General features: G+C 47.0%; 1 protein-coding gene across 5 annotated transcripts; it reads right to left on the bottom strand.

Annotated features, from left to right (window-relative positions):
• Positions 1 to 326: 326 nt before the first annotated feature.
• Positions 327 to 25,952, bottom strand: CUNH10orf71 (chromosome unknown C10orf71 homolog). 5 transcript variants are annotated; one of them, XM_054572373.1, is made up of 5 exons: positions 25,651 to 25,952; positions 17,246 to 17,282; positions 12,081 to 12,176; positions 10,193 to 10,295; positions 327 to 5,474 (listed from the first exon to the last, which is right to left on the bottom strand). In XM_054572373.1, exon 5 carries the CDS (start codon positions 5,329 to 5,331, stop codon positions 1,009 to 1,011), a length of 4,323 nt encoding a protein of 1,440 aa, XP_054428348.1. In that variant the 5' UTR covers positions 5,332 to 5,474; positions 10,193 to 10,295; positions 12,081 to 12,176; positions 17,246 to 17,282; positions 25,651 to 25,952; the 3' UTR covers positions 327 to 1,008. The 5 variants fall into 5 exon arrangements, with proteins under 5 accessions (XP_054428348.1, XP_054428346.1, XP_054428347.1 ...); XM_054572371.1 differs by lacking the exon at positions 12,081 to 12,176; XM_054572372.1 differs by lacking the exons at positions 12,081 to 12,176; positions 17,246 to 17,282.
• Positions 25,953 to 26,577: the final 625 nt, after the last annotated feature.

Below are 26,577 nucleotides of genomic sequence, written 5' to 3' on the forward strand. Positions count from 1 at the left end.
AGATACTTTTCTCCAAATCCCCAAACACAACCTCCTTTTGAGCACAGAACACAGTTATTGGTCACTAAATAGGGATAATCAGGGCCTGACTCAGGTAACAGTGGAGGTCCTGGACCCAAGAAGGCATGGACAGGGGTTGAAGGATCAAGGAGGGTCACTGGGGTTGTAGGGCATGCCAAAGCTGCCGATCTTTTCACATGTGATCCTGTGTGGCCTGCAGGCCAAGATGAAGCCCTGGAGGCCATGTGGCCCTTTACTCACCAGCTGAGACCCACCACTGTCCACAGAAGAGACAGGAGTCCAGTGACAGAACCACATCTATAAACTTGTTTCACTTTTTAAAAGGCAGCTTTTTCTTTATGAGGAAACAGCTTTCAGGGGAAAGTTTTCTCAGTAAAGAAAACTCTTTCTATTCAAATGAACATTTCTGCTATGCTGCCTTGTGTCAGTTCTCAGCCACTTCCACCTGAGCTGAGCTGGTAATGGCTGCTGTCTCAGAGTGATAGGGGAAAGTTACCGTCAGTGGCATGTCTGACCCCGAGGGGGTGTGCTGGGTGGCTTGCTTGACCTGCAGTGTTCCGTGCAGTGTTTCTGGGGGCCTCAGCCTGCCCTTGACAAGGAGTGGGTCCGTTGTTGGAACTGAATGGCCCTGAGAAGTCAGGGTGGATCCACCTTAGTGGTAGAGCCAGAGGAGAAGGACAGGGAGGAAGAAAGGAGAAGGGAAAAGGAGTGGAGCATATCTGGGGACTGGGAAGGGGCTCAGAAGGGCCATCATGCAAGCATTGCCCTTCCAGGGAGGGAAACTTGGGGGGTGCCTTGAGGTGGGGTGTTGTTAGAATCTTCACTTCCTTTGAGACTTTAAGTGTCTTAAATGACAAAGGGTGTGTGTGTGTGTGTGTGTGTGTGTGTGTGTGCCCACGCGCGCGTGCCTAAGCAATTGATTGTTCTGGGGGAGGGGGAGCTAAGCTCTTCTGGATTTGCTGTGGAGGTGTTAGTCTGCTGTAATTCTCAAGAAATTCCTTCTGTGGCAAAGTCCTCTAGATCATTGGTGGAGATGATGTCCAGGCTTGGAGCATCTACCTCCTCCTCCCCTGGAATCCAGGGAGGCTCACTGGCAGCCTGGCCTGTAGTGTGCTTGGTGGGGTTGTCATGAGACCCAGGGGTTGGCTGTGGGTCAGCTTTGTGGGTGTTCTGGGACCCAGGGGTTGGCTGTGGGTCAGCTTTGTGGGTGTTCTGGGACCCAGGGCAGGCTGCCTCAGTGGTACCGGGGCTCTGCTTGAGGAAGGTGGGGGCAGAGAGCTGAGAGGAGCAGCGCAGCGGCATCAAGGCAGTTGTGGGTAGGGGCCGGATGCCAGGGTACAACATATAGGGAGCAGCAAGCATGTCCGGCAAGGGTGGCTCGGGTGAACCCTCCTCAGAAGATGGGATGGGGACCTTGACATATTTGCCTGTCTCTGGGTCATAGAAGGTCTTGATTTTCACCTGAAGCGGCAGATCAAAGACAAAGTACTCTCCAGACTGGGGGTCTTGGAGGACCTTCTGGGTGGCAGGGTAAGGGATTAGGGGCATGAAGGACTGGGTCTCCCCAGTCTGCCTCCTGACTAGCTCTGAAAAGGTGGACACTGAGTGGCGGTGCAGAGGAGGGGGCAGGGCACGGATTGCGGGGAACCTGGGCAGCAGCCTTTCTCCAGGGGACCAGGGTCTGTGCTCTGAGTCTTCCAGGCAGGACTTTTCTTCCTGCGGTTTGCCATGCATTTCCTGTGCCTGGTCAGTCTTTCTCCTCTTGCTTGCCAGCTTCTTTGCCCGCCTCAGGGCCTTTTCTGTTTTGGGTGGGACTGCTGGTGGCTTGGCAGCCACTCTTTCTAGGTGAGCAGAAGGCTCTGCTTTTTCAGGGAAGGCTGCTGCACTGGTGGCCATATCCAGCAATGAACCTCTTGGAGAGAGTGTCCTGAGGTCTTCTGCTGATGGCTCAAGCTGGGGGTCGGAACTGGCTTCCCACGTGAAAGCATGCATCAGGTCCTCCCTGCGGGCAGCCCTGGCAGGGCTGCGGTTGGCCCAGGGGCTGGTACGGGAAGGCTCCCCTGGCATCAGGCCCAGTTCACTGGGGCCCTGAGAAGCATCATCCCAAACACTGCTGGTAGCAGGGGAGTATATGCTGCTCTCCTCAAGAGAGCTGGTGTTGGGGGAAGTTGCCATCTCACCAGTGGCCAGTTTTCTCCCTGGGGGCCCTGCTCTGGGTGTAGACAAAAAGTGACCTTTGAAGTCTTGTGTCTGCTCTTCCCCAGAGGTTCTGAGCTGTTGTGGGCGTGACTGGTCTTGTATGTCACTTTCCGGCAAAGCGATCATAGGGATACACCTTGGAGCCTCCAGCTTCTCCTGGTCTGTGGAATTGCTCTTGCCATCATTCACCACAACTTTCCATGTGGCATCTGGGGGTGACTTCAGTACTCCACCCTCTGCTGCTAGTGGAATAGATGAGACATTCCCCTTTGTCTCCACCTTCGCCACATTGGACTCCCAACCCTGTTCCTCTGTGCCCTTGTAGGCCACATTCTTTATGTGTGGGCCCTTCACACCAGTGGATGTCGGGGTGTTGGGCATTTCTTGGCTCTTGGGGGCACAAAGACTGGCATCATTGCCCAAGTCTGGCCTTGGCAATTCCTCCTCTTTGTGACCACTGCCCAGCGGGTCCTCTGAGGACAAGGCCCTCAGAAGGGGCAGCATGATGGGTTTTATCACAGGGGTGGTCCTGAGGGTGTTGTCTTTGATTGCAAACAATATGTGCTTGTTTGAAGTGGAAGATGGTGAGGGGGTAATGCCTTGGGCATGTGAAAAGACTGCATCTTTACTTCCCCCAATCCAAGTGCCTCTGAAACTAGCTTCTTCCCTCAATGGCTTCCTGGGTTTCCCTCCAGACACACTTTCCCCTTCTCCTTGCAATATTCCCCCCTTGCTCTGCTCCTCCATGCATGTGTGCCCATTACTGAGAGCACAGTACTGTAGCTCATCTTTGCCCAGCACTTTCTCCTTCTCATCCTTCTGACTGTCACCTGTACTCACATCATTCTTCCTGTCTTCCCACTGGCTCTCAGTGAACCATGTCTTTTGCTGATCCTCAAATGAGGCAAAGGACTGATCTGAAGAGCTGGTGCTGAATTTGGCCTTACTTTTGAGGCCTGGCATGAAATCAGACTGGCTGTCACTGTAAAACACATCTTCTTCCTCGGGAGAAAGGGGCCCTGGGGAGAATTTCTGGCTGAAATTTGGATTTTGAAGACCTGCTTCTCTCTCGGGTTCTGTCTCTTGAGAGACAGATCTTGAGAACCCACTCTCTAGGTTGGGGATCTTCAGTTGCTCCTCAGCTCTCCCTACCTCAGGCTCTCTGCTGCAAAGTTTCAGGGACAGGTGCTTCCTGGGGCAGTGTTCTCTGGAGTCTGGACACCAGCTGGACCGGGCAGCACCCAAATCTGAATCTTCTTTGGTGGCATCCTTCTCATAGCTGTCCTGGTTCGCAGCCTCCCCGCTGACACAGAAGGGGGCTTTGGCAATAGCTGGAGGTGAGGTAAGTGTTAGATAGTTTTCTGCAGAAGTTGCACCAGGATCAGCTTTAGGGTCCTTCTTGGTACTGATGTGTGACAAAGAAGGAAGGTCAGCTGGTCTCTCCTTAGAAAGTTCCTTTTGGGGGCTTTCCTCAAGCCCATTGGGAAGGATGCCATTGATCATAGGTTCTTGCTTGTCTCTGGTTTTCTCATCGAGGCCTTTTAAGAGAGGCGAGGGGCTGTATATGCTCTTAACACACTTCCGCACATCTTTGAGGTTGAACAGGAGACTAGGGGCTTTGGATTTGTAGCTATCCCGAGATGAACACTCACTGGACTCCTTCTCTTGGTATCCATTCAGCTGTCCTGGGGGTAATGGGGTTATCTCCACTGGTGGGCTGTTGGATGAATCTAGGACATGCTTGGTGGGTATGATGGGGGTCAGAAGCTCACTGATGTTAAAAGGAGGATTATAACAGTCATTGGGGTCCACAGCATTGTCAAGAGCATCATTTTCTGGAAATTGCCCCTGGAGATTGTGCTTTGAATACAAGGCTGAGCCTCTCCTGTTGCTCTGCTTCTCTTCTAAAGCATCTTGTGTACTTTCTTTCCCTCCTTTGCGAGTCTTTGGTTTTCTCCAAGGGGGCTGGGTTGACTTTACCTGAAGATCAGGTTTTGAGCTGGAAGCTTTTTCCTCCATAGGGAATACCTGAACTCCTGGGCCCCTAGCTCTCCAGGGTCCAGATGTGGAGAGAGCTGCTGCTGTCAGACTGTTCTCTTCTTGACCACAGCTGGCCTGGACTTGGCAGGGAGAGACTTTGTGTTCAGGGGCTTGTGGCTCTCTTAACAAGGGAGTGTCCTCATAATGTTTGGGTGATTTGTTTTCAGGGACAGCCTCAGCAGGGTCCTTTCTCTCCAGCAGCCTTGGTTGGTGAGTGCTCCATGACTCAAAAGCACTGTTTTCACTGTGAAGGAAGGTGCCTTTGCGAGCCCACTCTTTGCTTCTTCCAGGCTCTACCATGGCTGGTTTGTGGGATGGAGGTGGGAACTTGGACTCCAATGAGGTGGCTACGTTTTCGGGTGTTGGGAGGAAGCTACTAGAGCCCTGACAGGCCATTTCAGGGCTCTTGGAGGACTCCTGCTCTCCATGCTTTCTACTGGCCTGGTGGCTATTCTGATGGGTGCTGGAGACTTCTGCAGGTACCCTCCTGACAGTCAAAAAGGCAGAATCAAAGCAGAAGTTGACACCACTCTCTGGAAGAGGAGCAAATTGGGGGGGATTTTTGATAGCTGGAGGCTTATTGGTAGGAGGCCTGCTATCACATTGTTGGTTCTCTGTCCTGTCGAAAGATTTAATTAGTGAGGACACTTTGGAAATAGGCTTGTTGCTATTCCTCAGGCCAGAAACTGGCACCTCCAGTCTTCTCTGGGCTGGTGTCAGTGGGGGGCTGCTTTTGGGATACTTTTCCTCTCCTTGAACATATTTAGGTAGCTGCTGGAATGTGGCTGCCCAGCCAGCATGCTCTGTGCCTTGTGATGGTAACTGGCTCCAGATGCCACTTTTTCTATGGGTGTGGCTCACTGCGCCCTGGTGAAAATTCCCAAACACTTGGCGGCTGATATCTGGGGACAAGGCCAGGTCAGAGTCACTGAAAGACGTGTCTTCGGAGATGCACAAACTCCGAAATGCCCGGTCTGTGAGGCTGCTCACCTCCCTGTCTGCATCATCCAGCACACTGCCAATGCTCGAGGAGTCACTGAACCCATCCATGCACTTCTTGTTCCCTTGCATTATCCGCTGGCTAGGAAGCCTGTTTCTGCTCTGTCAGTGTGCACCTCCGGGTAATGATTCTGGAAAGGTTAAATGTAGCCTTCTTTTCACAAAATTAGAGCTTTCCGTTGATCCAATGCAATTACAGAGTGAGATTTTTTTCTCTGCGAAAGGAAGAAGAGCAGGATATGAACAAGATATCTAACTTAAAGGCTCTATATAAGAAATACACACTGGTCCAGATGGTAATGGCGCTTGTGATAGTTAACTTTATGTGCCAACTTGGCTGGACCCTGATGTCCCATTTTTGCTCAGATGCCAGACAGCTTAGATGTTTCTTTGAAGGTCTATTTTTTAGGTGTAATTCACATTTAAATCAATGGACTGTGTAAAGCAGATTACCTTCTTTATCTTCGTTAGTGGGTGGGTCATGTCCAAAAGACTGAGAACCTCTGAGAAAGAGAGAATTCTACCTTCAGTCTTGGGACTGGAGATACATTAGCTCCTTGGATGTCCACCCTACTGGCCTGCCCTGAAGATGTCAGGCTTGCCAGCCCCACAACTGGATGAGCCTGTTCCTTAAAATAAATCTCTCCAATGACATTTTGGCTAATGACTGACTTCATATATGATGGTGGTTCCACAAGATTATAATGGAGCTGAAAAATTCCTATCACTTAGTGATGTCATAGCCACCATAATCTTGTAGCACAATGCATTACTTCATGTTTGTGGTGATGTGGGTATCAACAAACCTGCTGCACTGCCAGTCATATGAAAATACAACACACATTATGTACAGTACATAATACTTGATAATAAATGGTTGTGTTACTGGTTTACATAGTTACTATACTTTTTATTGTAATTTTGAAATACTTTTTCTACACATAAAAAAGTTTGCTGTAAAACAGTATGTGATGTTACACTAGCAGCGACTTCATACATCCGTGTTTACCAAGGCTCTTGATTGCATTGTTTTCTTTTGTGCTTGATTTAATTTTGTGTTGTTTTGTATAGTAACATGTTGTATAGGCTTGTAGCCTAGGAATAATAGACTATATCACATAGTCTAGGTGTGTAGTAAGCTGTGCCATCTAGGTTTGAGTAAGTGCTCTTGATGTTTGCACAGTGACAAAATTGCCTAAGGATCCATTTCTCAGAACGTATCCCTATCGTTAAGCAGCGCATGAATGTGTATGTGCATATCCTATGGATTCTGTTCCTCTGGAGGACCCTGACTAATATAGTGCCTAAAATTCAGATGTGTCATTTACACAGAGAGAACTTCTCTGGCATTCTGTGGAAATATCTCCCCCCAATCTCTCTCAGAGTGGCTGGTTTATTTTCGTCGTTGTACTGAGCACAATCTAAAATTAAATTTACTTCTTCATTGCCTAGCCCATCATTAGACTGTAAGAACTAGGAGCTTAGGAGCCGTTAAGTTGTCCGTTTGCTGATTGCCCTTGTCCCACAGCCACAAAGGAGGGCACGTCCTCCAGAACCTACATTTTCTGGACTCCCTCACTCTCTGTCTTGCCCTTGGATGTGACCAATGGAAGGTGCCAGTAGGATCTTGGAGAGAGGGGGAGCTGCTTGCCCTTGCCCCTGGGGCTGCAGAAGGATGTCTTCACTCTTTTTGAGTGACTCCTCATCCCGCGGTCTCCCTAATTCTGCCTATGCCTCTGTCATAACCCCTTCACTACTCTTTTTTTTATTTTTAAAATCACAATGAAATGTACACTACATAAAACTTATCATCTTAACCATTTTAAGTGTACAGTTTAGTAGTGTTAAGTATAGTCATATTGTTGTACAAACATTACCAACATCCACTTCTTTTTTAGCTTGCAAAACTAAACTTTGTACCCATTAAACAATAACTTATTCTCTCTTTCCACCAGTCCCTGAAACCACCATTCTACTTTCTGTCTGCATGAATTTGACTATTCTAGGTACCTCATATGAGTGGAATCATACGATATTTGTTTCTTTGTGACTGTCTTATTTCACTTTCCATAATGTCCTCAAGGTTCATCCATGTTTTAGCATGTGTCAGCATTTCCTTCCTTTTTAAGGCTGAATAATACTTCATTGTATGTAAGCACCACATTTTGCTTACCCATCCATCTGTCAGTGGTCCCTTTGGTTGCTCCCACCTTTTGCCTATTGTGAATAGTGTTGCTATGAACATTAATGTCCAAATATCTGTTCCAGATCTTGTTTTTAATTCTTTTGAGCTCAAACCCAGAGGTGGAATTGATGGGCCATTATAGTAGTTCTACTTTTAATTTTTGAAGAAACCATCATACTGTTTTTCATAGCAGCTGTACTATTTTATATTCTCACCAGAGTGCACGAGGGTTCCAATTTCTCCAAATCCTTAGCAGCACTTACTATTTTCTGTTTTTTGATAGTAACCATCCTAATGGGTTTGAGGTTGTACATTAAATCCCTTTTGGATCCTGTCTGAGGATGTTGCTTTGTGCTGGGATCCTGACTGCGACGGCCTTCAAAGTCCAGAATAGGCCTGGCCTGGAGGAAGGGATAAATAAACGAGTACAAAAAAAGTAGACAAAATAGGAGGTTTAGGGCCTCGAATGGGCCTGCATGGTGGGCATCTGGGACAGCAGTCATGTGGCGGATGCTGTGTGTTCAGCTGACAGGTGGAGCTCTATCAGGCCGAGGCCCATTCATATTGGCAGCATGCAAGGCAATAACACGGTCAGGGCTTTAGGGGATGGCAGGCAGGGCCCACATGGCAGGAATCCCAATTCAGTCCTTGCTACACATGCAGGAATGAGCACCAGGCATCCTCACGGGCCCGGTGCTACTGTGCTAGTAGTGCTGTGTTTCAGTCCTGCAAGCCAACCTTCCTCAGGGTTTGTTGTTATTGTCTCTTGACCATAGCACTCTGGTGAGTTTCCATTTGGATTTGTTGGCAGACTGACTTGCTTTATGAGTGAAAGAAATGAGCAGAGGCTGCTGGATAAAGAAAGGGATCCTGAGTTCTGGCAAACAGAATGAGGTGAGAAGGAACCACTGACCTGCTCTGGGAGAGCTTCTATTACATGCACCTTGAAGGTCAGAGCTGCTTGCTCCCTAGAAGGCACAGTGTATGCCTTTTAGAAGGCTGTTTGAAAAGGGAGAGTGTCTGCCTCCCACCCTGCTGGCTAGCTGACTTTATTCCTTTCCCTACTTTCTTTCTTAACCACTCACATTCTTAGACTCCTGAGCAGCCATTGTGGCCAGGCCGTGGTGCAGCTCTGGTACAGGGATGGAAGTACAGGGGCATCTAGGGAAATCCATGCCTTCTGATCAAAGGAGTGATCTCTGCTGTCCCCCCTCTATTGGCACCTTTCCTCCTGCTTTGATGCAGACACCAAGACTGAGCTGAGTGAATTTTTGGCATGGGTTGCTATAAAAGAGTACCACACACTGGGTGGCTAAAACAACAGAAGTGTATTTTCTCATAGTTCTGAAGTCTGGATGTCCCAATTCGAGGTATCAGGAGGATGGGTTCCTTCTGAGGGCTGTGAGGGAAGGATCTACTCCAGGTGTCTCTCCTTGGCTTATAGATGTGTCATCTTCTCCCCGTGTCTTTTCACATGATCTTCCTCTGGGTTTACCGCATGTCCAAATTTCTCCTTTTAATGAGGATACAAGTCCTATTGAATTAAAGCCCACCCTAAAGACCTCATCTTAACTAATTACATTTGCACTGACCCTATTTCCAAAGAAGATTATATTCTGAGGTAGTGGGGATTAGGACTTTACCATATGAATTTTAGGGTATACAGTTCAACTCATGACACTGATATATTCACTATTCAACTTGAGAGATGAGCAATGACTGCTTAGGCCCATTGACTGAAGATGGAAATATAGACGGAAGAGTAGCCCTGGGTCTTCGATGGCACAGCTGAGCCATGTGCCCATGCTACAGCCACCTCCCTCTAGAATTTGTGTTATTGGAGTGGGGTGGAGCATCTTAGTGTCTTCAGCCACTGTAAGTTAAATTTTTGGTCCTACTGATGTAATCAGGTGTCTTCTGGTGTTCTGAATGCTGAGGTTTTGATCCTGGGAAATAGCTAAGTCAGTAATACTGGAGTTTCTACACTTTCACATTAAGGTGAAAATAAGATAGCTGAAGATCTAATTTAGAATCTTAGAGTTAAGTAAATACCTGCTTCCAATTAAATATTTATGTTAGAGGATATTCGTTATTTCTTTTGAACACTCAGCTTCTATCCCCTTTCTCTGAGTAAAAATATTCTATATACCTTTTGGAGAAATTCCTTTCTCGATGGGATTCAGTTTTGATGAGGCTTAAAGTCAAGTTGCCTGCAGAGACCACCCTGGGCCAAGTGCAGATGTGAGGCCCAGGTTAGGCCCATCTTTCATTTTTCCTGGAGAGACATAGGCTGGAAACATGTTCGGGCATCCTTTGCAGTGTCAGAGCTCCTTGTTTGCCCTTTCTCCACCTGGAATTTTCAACCTTCACCTTGAGTCTACAAGGGCGCCAATTTCATTTGAATAACTATCAATTTTTGCTTCATTTCTCCAGCATCTGTTTCTGTTTTGTGTGACCAAAGACCCTTAGTTGATCTTGGGTTTGAGTCACAATTCCAGACAGTAATGAAGGATGTTCATTGATATTTGGAGGCTTGGAGAATAACCACATTCATTCTGCCTTTGGAAAATGAGAGACCTCTCTATTGGTAGATTTACTGAAATAACTTCTTCAATTCTGATTTGATTTACCTGGGTTCAGTTGGGATACCTGTTAGATGGGCCATATTACCCCTCCCCCTTTGCCCAGTCCCCCATGAACAACTACATGTGTTTCCAAATGCTGGCTCTTGAGTTAGTGGTTCTATACCTGTTACAGCAGTGAGGGCTGCTGGTGCCTGCCTTGCTGGGTTTTAGGGTCTGTAGTTTTAAAACTCCTTTTCATGTTTATGTTTTCTGTCATTACTGCTCATCTAGAAAAAAAGAGGAAAAATAATTTCAGTGAAACCCAACTGACCAAAGAACCAAGAACATGTTCAGTGAAAAAGATATCTTTAAATATCAGTAATACGTCGGCCTTCATTTTTTTAAAATCCACACTTGAACTGAACAAAATTCCAATCATAGTCATTTTTGGTGAAAACTAATATGGGGCCAATTTTTATTCCTTCCAATATTTGTTAATTAGTCTATGGTCCAGGAAGTCTTCAGGAACCTGTTTTAAGCCCTTAAGGTTTCTAATGTGATTAGCCCAGTTGAGAAATGTTTTTGCTAGTCAGATCTGACCAAAGGTTTTTAACTTTCCGTGTGAATTAATAACTCTGGTTTTGCAATAAAGGGAATCAGAGCAGTTGAACTTAAATCCACATGTCTGACAGTAGCACAGTTTTCGATTTATTGTTGGCAGGAGACTTGACTATCTATTTTGACAGCTAAAATAACTGAAAAGCTGCCCAGGAGAATTTTAAGAGTTCTGAGAATAAAGTGTAGAGTAATTAAATCCACTACACACATTTTAAAGGCAGATCACAAGACCTCCCTCATCTCGCAGCTCCTGAATATTCATTTAGTCCACAGTAGTTCACTAATAATATTCATAATCATAATAACTCAAATTGGTTGAGTACATTTCATTTGAGACTCACAAAGTTGCTTTGTGTCACAACCATCCAATTGGCCCATCCCTGACTCCCAGGCTCTCCTTCATGTTCCCACAGCAGCTGGGTTTAATTTTTCTGTAGATTATATGTCATAATATATATCATATATTTAGAAATTGATGATTCGTTATTTCTCTCAAATAGAAAGTAAAGTCTTTAAATCCAGAAAGTGTCCCTTTTTTGCCTCTCTGTACCAAACACACCAACATAGAAGCCAAATAAATGCATGGTGATACTCTGAAGTGGCTATCTTTATCCTGAATTTCTCTAGAGGATGAAACAAGACATAGAAAAAAAGGAATAAGAAAGAAGGAAAAAAATTTACTGAGAAGGACCTCTGGCCTTGGGTCTTCAGGCCATCTGAAAAATTCAGAGTGACCAATTTGTGTCACTGAATAGTGAGCCTGCTCCATTGCCTGCAGCTCCATGGAGGTATAAATTAGGGATGAGAATGCCATCAATCCATTTCTAACATTATGAGGATGAGACAGGTGCAGAAGGATGTGGTGACTTTTATTTGTGAACATTTAGGGGACCTCTCTGTGCTTGGGTTCGTAGACTCACTGTCATTGCTGCTGACATGCATTTTTCAAAGGTGAGCATAGATCTGTCTTGCTCACTGCTTTGGGCCATTTGAAGGAAGCCAGATGAATTGGTGAACATTTTGGTTCATAGAGCTCTTCTCAGGTAAAAAGATGTGGTTACCCTCAAGAGATAGAAATGAAAAAAATTCCATATTGCTGAGCCATGTTACAAAAAAGTCTGGAATCTGTGCTAATGAATACATAGAAACAAAAATTAATATTTAACCATGGCATGTTAAGTTCTTATTTACATCTATGGCCTTCAAAATAGTTTGTTCTCTTAAATGCTTCCTATCTCTTCCTTACCTCCTATTATTTCCTTAACTCATTTTGCTCTGCCTTTAGTTACTGCTTCCCCACTGGATCTGCTACAGGTAATCTTTGTTCCTCATCTGACTTAACTTCTAAGCTGCAATCATGACTGTTGGCTACTGCCTTCTTGAGAAGCCCTCCTACCTTGACCTGTGGGATATACAGTCTCCTCCTTGCCCCACCTGAATGTTCACTCTCTTACCTTTCTCTCCTAGATGGTTGGATTTCCTCCACTCTCAGTCCCAGGACCTCTTCTCTTCCCCACCTATGGTCTCCATAGGGACAATTTCACCCACACCTGTGGTCACAGGGAGCAGTTACACTGATGGCATGTGCAGCCAGGCTGCTGGCTTGGGCTTAGGACTGATCTCCCACTGCCCACTGGAGAGCTCCACACCTTTGTCTCACAGCTCCACAAACTCACACATCTGAAACAGAAGCCATGACCTTCCCACAAGCCATTTCTCTTTTGGGATTCCAAGAATCTATGACTTCTCCTTCTCCTTCTTCTCTATGTCTCCCCACCATCTGATCCACCTCTGCCCTCCCCATTGCTAGGGTCATCTGCTTGAATCAAAATATCTCAAACAAACTAAATCTGAGTGAGCAGCCCCATAAATCAGCTTTTTCTCACAACAAACAATGAAATATTCTTTATGTAGTGACCACTAATTCTACATTCTACAATGTCTTCTCACATGATGCTTTTCTTCCATGTCATATTGCACGATGCTGTTGAACTGTAAATGGACTGGAATATACTGCATTTTGCAGGAAAAACTGCTTCCCCCCCGGCCCTTTAAAAATGTCTCTGTGTGATCCTCAACGTGATTTTGAGGGAGGTGAAGTTGGACATCTCCCCACTTTCCTCCTCCCTCTAGGCCTATGGTGCACTGGATGAGGTAGCTACAGGTACAGGTAGGTCCTGGCATGGTTTCTTGGAGTGGTAGTCTCTATGCCTGGAAGGTCTTTTTCTGTTCCCCAGTCACCAACAGCTGACTACTTCCTTTTTAATTCTATTCCTTATAGATTTTTTTAAAAAGTCACTTCTATTGCTTTACTGCACATTGTCTGCTATGCATCTATCTTTCCAAGAAGGCTTTGAGCTCCTGGGAGTGAGGTTCCAAGTTTTGCTTATCTTTGACTGACAGGATGCCTGGTACATGGTAGTGATTGTTCAATGTTTTCAGCTACCTTTGCTGAATATGCTTCTTGGACCCCCAAGGATGTGATGACAGAGGTTTGCTGCAAGTGTTCTGTGTGCAAATGGAGGGCTACAAGTTCTGCTTCCCCATGTTCTCTTTGTCTCCCATGAGGCTACTGGACAGTGGCTGGCCCAGGCCTAAGAGATCACACAGCCCCAGCTTTGCTCATCTGCCCCAGGGTGTGAGGAAAGGAAGTAGCAAGGAGAGAGGACTTGTCCATGTCACCCCCTAGGGACCCTGATCCAGACTGCCACATACAACCACTTATGTAAGGCCCATGACTGAGGAAGTGTGGCAGGCCCACAAAACCAGAGTCCTGATTGGTGACCCTGGGAGGTCCCAGCTTCAGCACAATAATCCTTCATGTGGATATGCACCAGCAGCTTAATTTCTGAGATGACAATGGAGCGTCAGAGAGGTGAAAAGAATGTTCCATGTCAGCAGACTGTTTTAGTATAAGATATCTGTCTGAAAAAAGTTCAGTCATTGTTAATATGTAACGAGAAAGGTGTGTGTGACATGGATGTAACCTGGCAGCCAAGGCAAGTAGACTGGAGAGCGTATGTATGAACAATGATGACTTTACTGTACTAGTCAGTGGGGGCAGTAGATGCCCTTGAGTGAGTGTGTGACCTGTGTGACCATTGCATTCAAAATGACTGAGTAAGTAGAGCAATGAATCTGCATCAAATTTTGTGTTAAGCTGGAATATTCGTCTGTGGAAACTATTTCGATGATTCAGAAGGCTGCAGCCCTGGGCAACTGGTGATTGACAGCTTCATCATGACAGCATGCCTACTCAGGCCATCATGTCTTACGCAGAGTTTTTTTGGTGAAACATCAAATCACCCAGGTAACTCAGCCCCTTTACAGCCCAGGTTTGGCACCCTGCAACTTCTGGCTTTTTCCAAAACTAAAATCATCTTAGAAAAAGAAGAGATTTCAGATCTTTGATGAGATTCAGGAAAATATGACAGGGCAGCTGATGGTGATTGGAAGAACTGTGTGAGGTCCCAAGGTGCTTCCTTTGAAGGGGACAGAGGCATCATGTCCTATGCACAATGTTTCTTGTATCTTGTACCTTCTTCCATAAATATCTCTATTTTTCATAGTGCGTGGCTGGATACTTTCTGGACAGACCTATGTCCCATACAATATTTGAATATACTTTGCATTAGTCAGAATTATCTTTAAAATTAATCATCACATACTTAAACTAAAAATAGAAATTCATTGTTTATCTGAAATTCAAATTTCACTGGATGTCCTATTTTTTATCTGGCAAACTGATGTTTTTATCAATTTTTAGGATCCAACGTGGAACACATTCAGAAGAGGCCTGTAATAGTGAGTATACACTGGGATGATTTATGTTTGCACATCACCCTGCAGCTCAAGATGCACTTTAGCATCTATTATCTTGTTTAATTCTCATGACCCTTATGAGGTGGGGTGACCGGGCTTTATTGTCACCATTTTTAGGTAGAGGCACAAAAGCACAGAGAGATACAGAATATTACTCAGTGTTATGTGGTATGCAAAGAAGAGAACTGGGACTGGAATTCACTTAACCACCCTGCTCGTTCTTCAGGGTAAAACTCTGACCTTTGGTCATAGGCTCAGGTATACAAGGGTGTGTCTTGGGCTCATGAACTGGAGTTGAAGAGAGAATTGAGGATAGGTGAGGATAGGTGAGGATAGGTGGAGAAAAGGAGGGCTTTCATTTCTATTCATGTCCCAACAATTTTCTCAGCTCAGATTTTCACAATAATCATAGGAGCTGATGATTAGGCTGGTAAGTAGAGGGTCACTCCTGCTCAGGTAAGTGGGTGTATAGGGGTCCAGATGACTGGTATAGAGCTGGAAGGTACTCTCTTACACTTGGAAGGAGGTGGTTCAGTTCTGCTCTTGGCCTGCCTGTCTGTGCAGGAAGCCATTGGGGTTTGCTTTGTTGCTTGGTTTGACCACTTGCCTGTAGTGTGGTTTCTGAGCCCAAGCTCTTTGGGTGAATTTAATTACCTTAATTGAATGATGTTTTCACTTCTCAGTAAAGGGAAAGCAGGAAGCCAGTCGAGATGACAGGGGTTGGCTTTATCACACCCAGAAGGCCCTAACAAATTGGAATTGATTTCTCTGACTCCTATTTCTGGGTGGTTTTTTGAGTCATTGACTCAGGCATGCCTTGAGGAGTGGTTCACTGCAGTGAACTGTGACAGATGGCCCGTTCCAGCTGGTGAATGTGCAGAGGTCCCACATGCAGCCTTTGCTATCCCACCCCACCCCACCCCACCTTGGGCCTCGCCCTGGACTTGTGTCCTGTTGGTCAGTCTTGGGCCAAGGTCTTGACCTCTCTGTGCAATTGCCAACAGCACTTCTGCTTGCTGTTTCAGAGGTAATGTCCTTGTCTATGTACTACATTTTATGAGGTGAACAATAAAATGGCAAATCAACTTCCTCAGTTGGTGTCTTTCAGGAGACAGAAGCAGACATGTATAGAGTGTCTATGGGGTGGCAGGCCTCAGGCTCACTGTTGCACATGCCTGTGCTTACTCTTTCCTCTCCCATCTTACAGCTGAGGAAACTGAGGCTACATGTGCAGCGGGCCTCCAAGCCCTGGTGCACATAGGAAGGTAGGACTTCCCAGGGAATATGGCTGAAGAAAACAGCTTGCCTGAGCTTATAGGGCTCATGGAGCTGGCTGTGAGTTGTTGCTAGAGCAGCTGTCGGTGTTCTGCTGCCCTGGGGAGAGAGCTCAGGAGCAGGGATGCTTTCTTCCTAGGGCTCAGCCCAGCCTCACCCCTAAGTCTTGCCTGGGTTGCGGTCTGGTCTGCTGTGTCAGGATGGGACGTTTCCTCAGGAGCCTTTGAGCATTGCCCAGACCTGGGGCTGCGCCTGCAGTTAGAAGCCAGGGAACCAGCACAAAAAAAGGCTTGGTCTGATCCAACTGAGTGCTCCCCAGGGCAGGACGATGCTGGCACCTGGCATCGTATACTTGGGGGGAACCCAATTGCAGGAGAAAAGGAGACAAGTAAGGCATGAAGACATGAGGGGTGGGGGGCTGAACAATGTTTACAACTTGCTCTCTGGGGCAAAAGCCCTGTTTTGTAGCACTGGTGGATTTCCTGCTACTGGCCTGGCATCTAGGTTGGACTGAGTTGGGATGAGGTTTGTAGACAGGGCCGCCATGAGGTATACTTATAGTTGTCCTGATAATGATATTTGGGCAGTGGTCTCACCAATTTCTGGTGGCCAGGCATTGCAGGTATCAGGTCTTGAAGCTCCTCATGGCCAGATGTATTGGAGTATCACTATCTCTGGATGCTCCCATCTACCAGAAGAAGCTCAGGCCTGGCACTGTCCAGCTTCTTGGCCCTGCTCTACCAGGAGCCTCAGTGGCCTCATGCCCCTTGGACAAGGGGCCTCAGTCCTTCTTGTGGGCTTAGAGGTACCTGATTTACCTTTATAAGAGCAACTACATTGGCATCTAAAGTAAAAATAGGGGCAGAAAAGAGCAGACCCTAAACAGCCCTGCCCTTGCCTCCCTCAGTCTCCCTAAAGCTGGATGAATTGAAGGGGAATTATCTCAGAAGGGAAAGCTGGGGAAGTGGAAGGGGACAGTTACCAAAAACGGTTTTGTTGCTCAGCCCTGTGACCCTTTGACTTTCTTGTTAGACCTAACCCAAAGTCCAGGAGCCATACCCAAAGTCCTCTGGGGTAAAATTACCCCTGGTTGAGAATTGTTATTAAACTAAGAAGAGAGCATTAGCCCAGGCTCTGGGATATCATTTGTTCATTCATTCACTTGTTTGTTCACTCATTTCTTTACTCCATCCACATTTCCCAGAACATCTTTACCTAGATTCTGAAAATGGTAAAACTGAAATGAGATAGGAATCACATAAGCCATTCTGGGTGGTATTTAAAGAGCTGGAGATCTGGGTGAAGTCTTGGTCCCAAGACAGTGTCATCTCAGGCAAGCCACTGAATATCTACCTACACCTATAAAATAGGGACAATAAATATAACTGCGGCTCTGCTCACATCCATTGGGTGGGCTGTTCCCTAGACTGAGGAGGGCTAAGGAAAGAAATTATCACACACATGTGGTCCCTGGGGAATGCATGCTTGAGAGTCTCTAGATGCTCAGAGACACTTGACTCACCTGGAGGGTCCTGGGGCCTCCTCCAGCCAGGGAACACCTGCACAAGAAGGAAGCCCAGTGAGCCCTGGCTGTGCAGCTTGACCCGCAGACTGCTGGGCAGTCAGGGGAATATGTGTATCCCTTTGTCTACATGTTTCCCCACAGCGGAGGTTTCACACTTATTTGGTTTTCCTTCAACACACACAATAAGAAATATATGTACATCACAGCAGAGTGTGTGTGTATGTGTGTGTGTGTGTGTGTGTGTGTGTGTGTGTGTGTATAACATGGAAAATTTATGGAAGAAAATTTACCCTGCTTGTATGTACCATCTGATATTTCCATTCTATTGTGTTCTATTCTATTGTTTCTTTAAAAAACATATTTTCACTTTAATAAGTGACCCAACCCCCAACACTAAGATATGATCCACAGGGATTTAAAAAACACTGTTCTAGATTAGTAATGTTAGGTATTCCTGATTAGGCTCAATTGCTGCTGCCCTGTTTGTAGTGAGGCTGGGTTTTCTATTGAGAAATGGAGATCTGAGGCCCGAACACAGTGACTGGCATAATCTAAGCAGATTCACATGAGAGAGGGGAGGAGACACCTGGGTGGTGGGTTCATGGACCAGACCTTGCCTTTCTGCTTTAATGCTATGTCCCCAGTTCCCATGCAATGTCTGAGCTTAACACAAGGCCATTCATTTGTTAAGCAATGAATAAGAGAAATCCCCATTTCCTGAGCATCTGGCATAAGATAGGCATTTAATATACTACAATGTTGTTGATTCATATTTATTATTAAGTAATTAATACTTGCAACACTCTGTGAGAAAAAGTTGCTCTTGTTATTTACACAGGAGGAACTTGGAGTCCAGAAAATTTTAATACCTAGTGGTGTGGGGCTTGAACCTTGTGCTGTTGGAGAGGGAGAGCATCCCTGCAACCTGTATTTACAGAGGCTCCTCCAGGAGCTTCTAAATGCCTGCTGCAGGTTGGGAACCTCTGCTCCACAACACCCCACCCCAGGCCACCCTTCAGTCCCCATATTCCTATTCTTACCCTCAGGTCTCCTTGGAGCTCATCTTAAGAACGATGGCCACAAAATGTCCTCAGGTTCCCCATGCCCCATTATACTTGGGAGCCCACAAACAAGGTGCAAAGGCCTTGTAAACATGCCCTACCCCTACTGAAGGGCACATGGCACTCCAGTTAAGAGGTGTGACATCTGACAGACTTTGGACGAGTCACTCAATTTGTCTGAGCCTTAATCCTGCTTTTGTAACCTGGGGCTGTTGGGAAGGTAAGCCCAGTAGCCTAGTACTCATGGCAGCCCCTGTAGCTTATAAAGTTGTGGTTGCAGGGATGACTAACCAATGGCTTTGACTCCACCTTGGAGAGCCTTGTCCATAGAGGAGCCCTTCAGAGGTTTCCAGAGAAAGAGGCACTTGGGTTTGTTGGGAGTGAGCTATCTCTCAGCCACCATCCTCTCCCTGGCCCTTGGGGAAGGGCACCTTTTAAAAGCAGCCTTGGGGTATCCCAGGCTTGGGAAGAGACAGGAGGTTTCAGGAGGGCTCCTAGGACCACAGGAGGGCAGGGGGTTACAGAGGTCTTCTCACTATCTGCAGACCCATTTCTCCATCTGTAAACTGGTGCCTAGGGCTGGGTGGCAAAGGGAGAGAAACAGAGCTGAAGAGTCATCACTGAGCATCACCACCCTTGATGCTTCCAGACACCCATCCTATTTATTCAGCTCCTACTACTAGACATGCACTTTATTTTTTTAAATCTTTAAAAATATTTTCAATTATAGCTGACATTCAGTATTATATCCACAATCTTGTTCAGTGGTTAGAACCCCTGGCAAGTTAGGTGGGGGTTATGTTAAAGAAATCTGAGGTGGAGAAATTGAAGATCACAGAGGTTGAGGAATTTGTTCAAGGTCACACATTGGAGTCAGGATTAGATCCAGGGCCCTGTGCTGCACACCTCTGCCCTCTTCATGCAGGCAAGGCAGAGAGGGGCATCAGGTGCACAGAAGGGCATCAGGTGAGGGGGCTCTTCCTCCACTGTAGTGCTCCTGCTGGGTGAGGGAGGGTGGCAGCCTTTCTCTTAGCACATTTCTTCATCTCCCATGGCCCACCTCTTCCCACCAGGAGCATTTGCTTTAGTAAAGCCAGAGAAGGTGTTCCTTAGACCTGGCTGTCTTGTGGGGAGTCTCCAGGATGGCACTCTTCCCCATCCCTGGGTGGCCAGGAAGGTAAGAGTATCTGGGATGGGGGAGAGCCACAACCTCCTTCACACACACACACACACACACACACACACACACACACACACACACACGTCTCTGGCCTTCTCTTTGGTTCCCTCTGGAGGCTGGAAAGTAGATAAGAAGATGGCTGGGTGGTCAAGGACTGCTGTCATTTCTCCAAGCAGTGTCACAGTGGTGAACCAAGCTCTGCCAGGGAAGGAAAAAGAGAGAACTTCCCAGACATGAGGGGCATGGTCACAGCACAGGGGAACACCCTTTCTTTTTCATGGAGTCTCTCATGGAATGCTTTACAAAGGCAAGAAAAAGAACTCAGACATGGGCACTCAAGTAATCCTTCTAAAAATTAAAACTGTTTCTCTTCCAACAGGCAAAGTTATTTAAAACAATAACTCAAGCTGATATGAAAGATCAGCTTCTTAGAGAGCTCCCAAAGAATAGTGAGGAATCCTTGTCCCCCTATCCTTCCTTGAGGCAGTGTCCTTGCTTTTCAGAAGGCCTTGGGGGCTTGTTAGACAGTGTGCAGGGCCCCACCCAAGAGACACTGCTCAGGAGGTTAAGGTGGTAGGGATGCTGGGGATGCTGTGTGGGGACCACGCTTGAAGCACCACTGCCTTGGGCCTTGAGCAATATGAGGCTGTACCCCTTTCTGGGTGGTTGTATCGATAGGTCACAGGCTCTTTGGGCCACTTGGGTCTCATGGTTGGCAACTACTGTGGTTTGCAATGTCTTTGCTTTGCTCTGGGCTCAGCTCTGGGCAGGCCATGCCTATGTGGGCCACAGAGATGATTCAGAAATTTGGGTCTCTCCAAGAGATGATTGCCTCTGAGGGAAGACCAGGCAGAGGTCAGTGCATGCTGCAGGGTCAGGGTATAGAAAGAGAGAGGTCTTACCAGGCAGGGTGTGCTTAAAGGCAGCTGTGAGAGAGCTTTGGCTGCTGGCCTGTGCACAGACAGTGAACTGGGTCCAGCCTGAGCACCAAGTGAGGGTGGTGGAAAGAGCAGGAGTTTAGAGTCAGACCAGCACTCCCATTTCCTAGCCCTGTGCCACCTCAACAAGTTACTTCACCTCTCTGAGCCTCTGCTCATTCATGTTCATCTGCAACAATACCTACTTCCCTGGGTGGTTGTGAAGGGCAGAGGTGAAGAATTGTTGGGAGCCCAGAAGAGACCTACACAGAGTAAGTACTCAATGAATGGATGCTTCCTCCACTACAGGCCTTGGGTTTTTGAAGCAGACAGTGCAGAGAAGGAATTTCCTATTTACCATGGCAGTACTAACATGCCAACAGGATTGTCGAGTGCTTTAAATGAGCTCATATATAAAAAGCATGCAGTGGTGCTCACTAAACGCTGGCATGCATCATTCTTAATTCCCAGATGGGGCAGTATAACATTGTGGGAAGGGCATGGACTAAAGCCAGATCCCTTGTGCATGGCTCCTGGCTGTACCAGCTGAGAGCGGCCCTTGGCACATTACAAAACCTCTTTGTGTTTTGGTTTCCTCACCTGTAAAATGGACCTACTAATAGTTCCTGCCTTGTGGGATCACAGTGAGGACCCAGTGATTCATGTCTGTGAAGTGGTAGGCCCTTAGTGACTATCCATAAATGTCACAGTTTTCCCCACCACACAACCTACTTAACCCAGGGCCAGGGTCCTGAGAGTCACTGGGATGAATTTGCCTTTCCTCAAAATAAGGGGGTAAAAAGCAAGGCAGTGACTGACTGGAGCATCCAAAGGGCTCTTCTGTCCTTGGAACCACCCCATGTTTGTGTTTGCCCTCTCTGCCGGTTTCCTGCCTTGGCAAACTACTCAGGTCTTGGTCTTAGAAAAGATCTCAGCTGCCCTGTGGTGACATCGGTGCTTATATGGCATCCCCTTGAACAGTGGGTCTGCACCTCTCTGGTAGTCATTCAAAGCAATTTGGAGATTTAAGTTAAGGTTTAACTTAACTTAAAGTTAAGATTTAAGATTAAGTTTAGGTAAATGTAAATTAGGTAAAATTAGGTACAGTTTTAGCAGCCTTTCTCTTCCTCAGGTGGGGCTAGGGGGCAGCGCATGGTGTTCTGGTTGATACGGGTAGTGTGCTGAGGTACCCAGTCACTGCCGCTTTGTCATGAAGTGGGAACATCACCTTCCCTCCACCCCAAGCACTGAAGGTGCCCAGATCCATCACCCTCTTTGGCACACGAGGACAGGCAGGTAATAATGATGTGTTAATGTCTAGTGCTCACTGTCAGGATGGGCTCAGTCCTCCATGTTGCTAGCTGTTCTCCCACTGAGCAATAAGCATGATCAGCTGAACCATAAAACACTGGTATTTATCTTCAGTGACCTCTGGAAGGAAAAGCCCCCAAGTTGGAATTTAAACAGAAGATGAAATAATGGACAAATAGGACAGTTGTGTTTCTATTACATATCTGGTGCTTTTTATATTTGTTCATTTAATGCACGAAGGACACTTTGTCCCCCTGATTAGCAACCAACACTGTTAGTATCCCCATTTTACAGAAGGGCAAGATAAAGCTCAGGGGCTTGCTGAGAAGGGAAATGCTGTCCTGTGAACCCAGATCTGCATAATCCTGAAGACCCTGCTGTGTGTCCCCAGGGGCAACTTCTGTGGACTCTCTGAAGCTCTGAAGGGTTGGGCCTATCTAAGCATGTATAGCTTTTCTAAGGAAGGTTTTCACTATTGCTGAGTGGACCAGCCTTCTTTGTAGAGATTTGTTTTGATGTTGATGTGAGCTATAGGTCTATTGGGCAGTTAGAAAAAGATGTGAGCTCTGATCTCAGGCCCCAAGTGTACATCTCAGCCCCTTAGTAGCTATACCTCCTGAGGCAACCTCTCTAAGCTGCAGTGCCTGCTCTGTGGAGGGAAACCTAAGACGTACCCTGCTGGGTAACCTTGAGAACAGAACCAAGTAATGTACTTAAGCACTTTGCATATGGGAATAACACAACCAGCAATTGCCCTAATGAAAATGTTGGACACACCGAAGGAAAATGGCTCTGAGTTCTGACCCCTCAAGCTCTGTGGCCTGTGGGCCTGACGTGCCTCGAAGAGGGTAAGACAGATCCAGGTGAAGGGATGAGCTGGTGGTGATGCATGTGGTGGGGTTGCCCCAGGACAGGGCAAGTTGAGACAGCTCCATAGTGGCCTGGCTGTTGCAGGTGAGGCTCAGCAGCACGAGGCCTGCAACCAGCCTCCTTACTCGGCAGAGTGTGGGCAACACACTGGTCACTCAAGCAAATCTTAGTTTCCTCTCCTCCTGGCCTTCCTTAAGCTTCAGGTGAAGGCTTTAAAATGGGAGATGGCTAAGATAAAATCCACCCTTAGCTCAGCTTTGCAGTCCCTCAGCAGCTCAGGCCCACTCTGGAAGGGGCCCTCAGAAGGCCCCCAATGAGACCAGGGAATAATGTGCAGGCTGCAGAGGTCCCTAGGAGGCCCTGGGCTCTCAATGACACTATGCACCAGCGTTTCCATAGGATCTGGAAGACCTTTGAGACCTGGTTGCCTGGTCTGAGCCTTGAGGGAGGACCATGCACAGACTGGAAGTCATTAAGAAGGCCTCTTCCCACTTCTACATGCTATGGTCCAGATGGGTCCCTTTCTCCTTTCTACTAGGAAAGGGGCATTTGTCTGTCAAGGGCTGGGGAGAAAGCTACTAAGCTACTAGTGCTGGTTGACTGGCTCTTTGGACCCTCTTGTTGTTTGATTCCCAAACACTTCAACTCTATTCTCAAACTCTGTGAGGTCAGTGACACAGGCTCCCAAGGGAATGCACTTTGCAGCAAGTGGCCTTCAGGTTTCCACCTGAGAACCGAGGTCAGCAGAGAAACTGCTCTGCCTCTACCTTGACACAGGGGGTCATGCATTACTCCCACATGCAGCCCATTCAGAGAATGTTCCAGAAGGATACCAATGTCTTTCGATGGGGATGACACATCTCAGCAGTGCTTTACATGCTCCATTTTTGAGTTTTGATCCATCTGCTTTGATCTTGCCCCTCCAATCCACCCTCGCCATCTTGAGTCATGCAACCAGTGGGAAACAAATAGAAACTAAGAGGTGTTTTGGGGTTTCCCAAGTAAGTAAATGAAATACAAGATTGAGTTGTAGGGCCATGCATTGGCTGAATTTGGTGAAATGTGGTTTAAACCCTCAAATGGAAGTAGAACCAATGCCCACTGCAGCCTGATGGGAAGTGCTGCACTGTGTGTCTCCACAAGGGCTGCCTTCTGTTAAAACCTTTTTCGTCTCTGCAGTAACCCTGGACAGATGGAGTGAAATCCCAAGAGACAACAAGGAAGACAGCCTGGCTCTGGCTCCATTGGCCAGCAGGTTTCAGTGCTGAGATTTCTGGCATAGTCTGGAGGAACAGGGCTATTTCCAGAAGTGGGGCTTTCCCTTTCTATAAGGGTCTCTAGGGCTTCCTTAGGGTCAGGAACAAAGAAGTGGAAAATAGCAAGACACATCTGAGGATCTGTGACCCTCTCTGACCTTCCCTATTTCCTCCACACACTGCTGTCCCCTTGTTTCCAGAGAATCTAAGCCCCTCTGTTACCAGCACCCAGCATTCCACCAGCACCTTTCCTCCCAGTGGACACAGCTGCTCTCATCCCAATGAGTTTGTGGTCACCAGAGAGCAGGCACAATGGTTATCCTCCCAAAGACTCAGGGGCAGGCGCACGCTGGACTCAGGTCACCTGGAGAAGTCTATTTATAAACCATCCTGATAAGCATAATCTGCCCTGCGTAACCCAGGCCACACTCCACAGCAAAGCTAATTCCCCCCTGGTGGCAAACTGAACATATCCTGTACCAGCCAGACTGGAAAAACTGGCCAGGGAGAGGTAGGGGGCTCCAGAGCCAGTCACTGCTCCTGAAGGGTCTAGCTTTTTAACTTCTAGAACTCTCATTGTGTGAGTGCGTGTGTGTGTGCATACTAAAGTGACATATCTCAGGGAGTGCTGCACAGCAGGATTAGCAAACATTTTCTGTGAAGGGCTGAATATTAAATATTTTTGTTTTTGCAAGCCGCATGGCCTGGGCCATTGTAGCCATAGACAATATGTAAATAAACAACTGTGGCTCTGTGCAAATAAAACTTTATTTACAAAATCAGGCACTCAACCCACAGCTGTGGTTCACCAACCACTGCTGTAAAGTAAACTCAAATGCTGGAAAGTTGGACCTCATTTAACACAAACATTTGTTTAATCTCCTCTTTAGGATTTCTGTACTTAAGTACTTTAAAAAATACTTCAAATAAAGTTTATTATAATTGGGTTAGATGTGTTGAAGAAAAGATCCATAATTTAGTTAAAAAAGATAGCTATTATTTTCCAGAGTAGTTTTAGGTTTACAGCAAAATTGAACTATTGGATGAAAAACACAAAAATTTCCCAGAGAGTCCCTGCCCCCATATGCATAGCTTCCTCTATTATCAACATCCATGAGTGTATTTTAAAGTCCTAAATAATAATTTTTAAAGGCTATCTAGCTTTCTACACATATTCAATATTGTTCTTATCAATGATCAATTCTCCACAAGAAAAAATAAAGATACGATTTTAGATTTGGCCAAACCCACTGTGTGGGAGCCTGCTTGGAGACCCCCTGGATATGGGAGAACCCGTAGTCTGGTGGGGCCCCTGTGATGAGGACACTTGTGCTTGCAGAGTCCACAGCCAGAATGTAAATGACCAAGTGTCCTTTGTTACAGCTGGTAGGATCCTACCTGGCCCAGTGCCGGAGGACACAACATAGTCTTCTGCCATAGAACTTGTGACCATGGGGTCGCCCTCAGTTGGCCTCACACTGACCTGGGCACATCCACAGGCATGTGCCCACTCATCCATGTGGGATCAGAGTGCCTTGACAGAGGCACATGAGGACAAAGTCACATCAGGCTAAAGCAGGTACTCTGTGCGGCGTACCCCTCATGGTTCACACAGCCGTCTCGCACCCACGGCGTAGCCAGCACACTGAGACATGCAGCCCCCAATATGCCCCTCACCACTCACACCACCCTGCACAGCACTCTGGCCCAGAACTTTGTCCCCAGTCCTGCTGGCCCAAAGCAAAAGCCCTGCTGCAGGAGCTTGTGCCTCCCTTCCCACACTGAAAAACTGGTGTTGGTGTCCTACCTTCCACTCCTCGCAAGTTCCGCTGCTTGCTCTTCAGCCCTTCCCAGCAACAGGAGAGAGCCCTGACTTTTCCAGCAACCCAGTTCTGCCCAGCAGCCAAAACTTTTTCCCTTGTCAGTTGGGCTGCCCGAAGATGAGATTCCAGATTCAAACCTCTTCTTTTCCCCAAACCTGCCCACCTGAGGAAAATCAGTGACCAGAAACTGGCCAGACACTGGAAGTTCGTGGAGTGTACCTAAATAGAGACCCAGCTGGGGAAACCAAATGGTGTTCTCGGTGGGGAAGAGGCAAACAGTGAGCACTGCAACACCCGCGTGGTGTCAAGTAACAGTCAGATTAAACAAACAGCCTCAGCAGCTATTTTTACATCCAGATCAGCCATGGGTAATAGATAACTTGGGGAGTGAGAAATTGCTTGCTGCTTAGCTGGACCCTAACCATGATTCCAACTTCAGTCCAGAATGATTTCTAAAGCTATTCTAGCATCTAGATTCAAATAAAAATATCCCCTGGTGCAAAGGAAAACATTTGTTTAGGGAAACAGTAAAAACATGATAGTATGCGCCTGGGAACCAGCACCCGGGGCCTGCTGATGTCCCAGCGCAGAAATAGCCCCTTTCATCATCGGCTCAGAGGGCTGCAGGCTGCATTCCTCGAGTAAGGAGCCGTACTCTGTTGTGCTTTTGGAGCAAAATAACATGCCCAGCTGTAGGCTGGGGGAAGGCCAGGCTGGGGTTTCAGGGTAAGAGTTGCAGAAGAATATGAAATAAAATCAGGACAAGGCAAGGTAAGCTCCAGTTTTGTGAGCCTGGCCAGGGCAGTCCCAGCTGTTTGTGAGGTCCAAGGGCCAGTGGGCAGGTCCTGCTGTACCGGGTGAGAGGTCCCCTCTCTGACTCTGGGAGGGGCTGGCCCAGGGGTCATTTTCTG

This window comes from Pteronotus mesoamericanus, unplaced genomic scaffold (genome assembly GCF_021234165.1).
Source record: "Pteronotus mesoamericanus isolate MK-2021 breed Mesoamerican mustached bat unplaced genomic scaffold, CSHL_Meso_final contig_230, whole genome shotgun sequence".
Taxonomy (NCBI): domain Eukaryota; kingdom Metazoa; phylum Chordata; class Mammalia; order Chiroptera; family Mormoopidae; genus Pteronotus; species Pteronotus mesoamericanus.

Bases quoted from the DNA above. Each gene is read 5' to 3' on its own strand.
- CUNH10orf71 (XM_054572375.1), bottom strand. From the start codon at position 5,331: ATGCAAGGGAACAAGAAGTGCATGGATGGGTTCAGTGACTCCTCGAGC.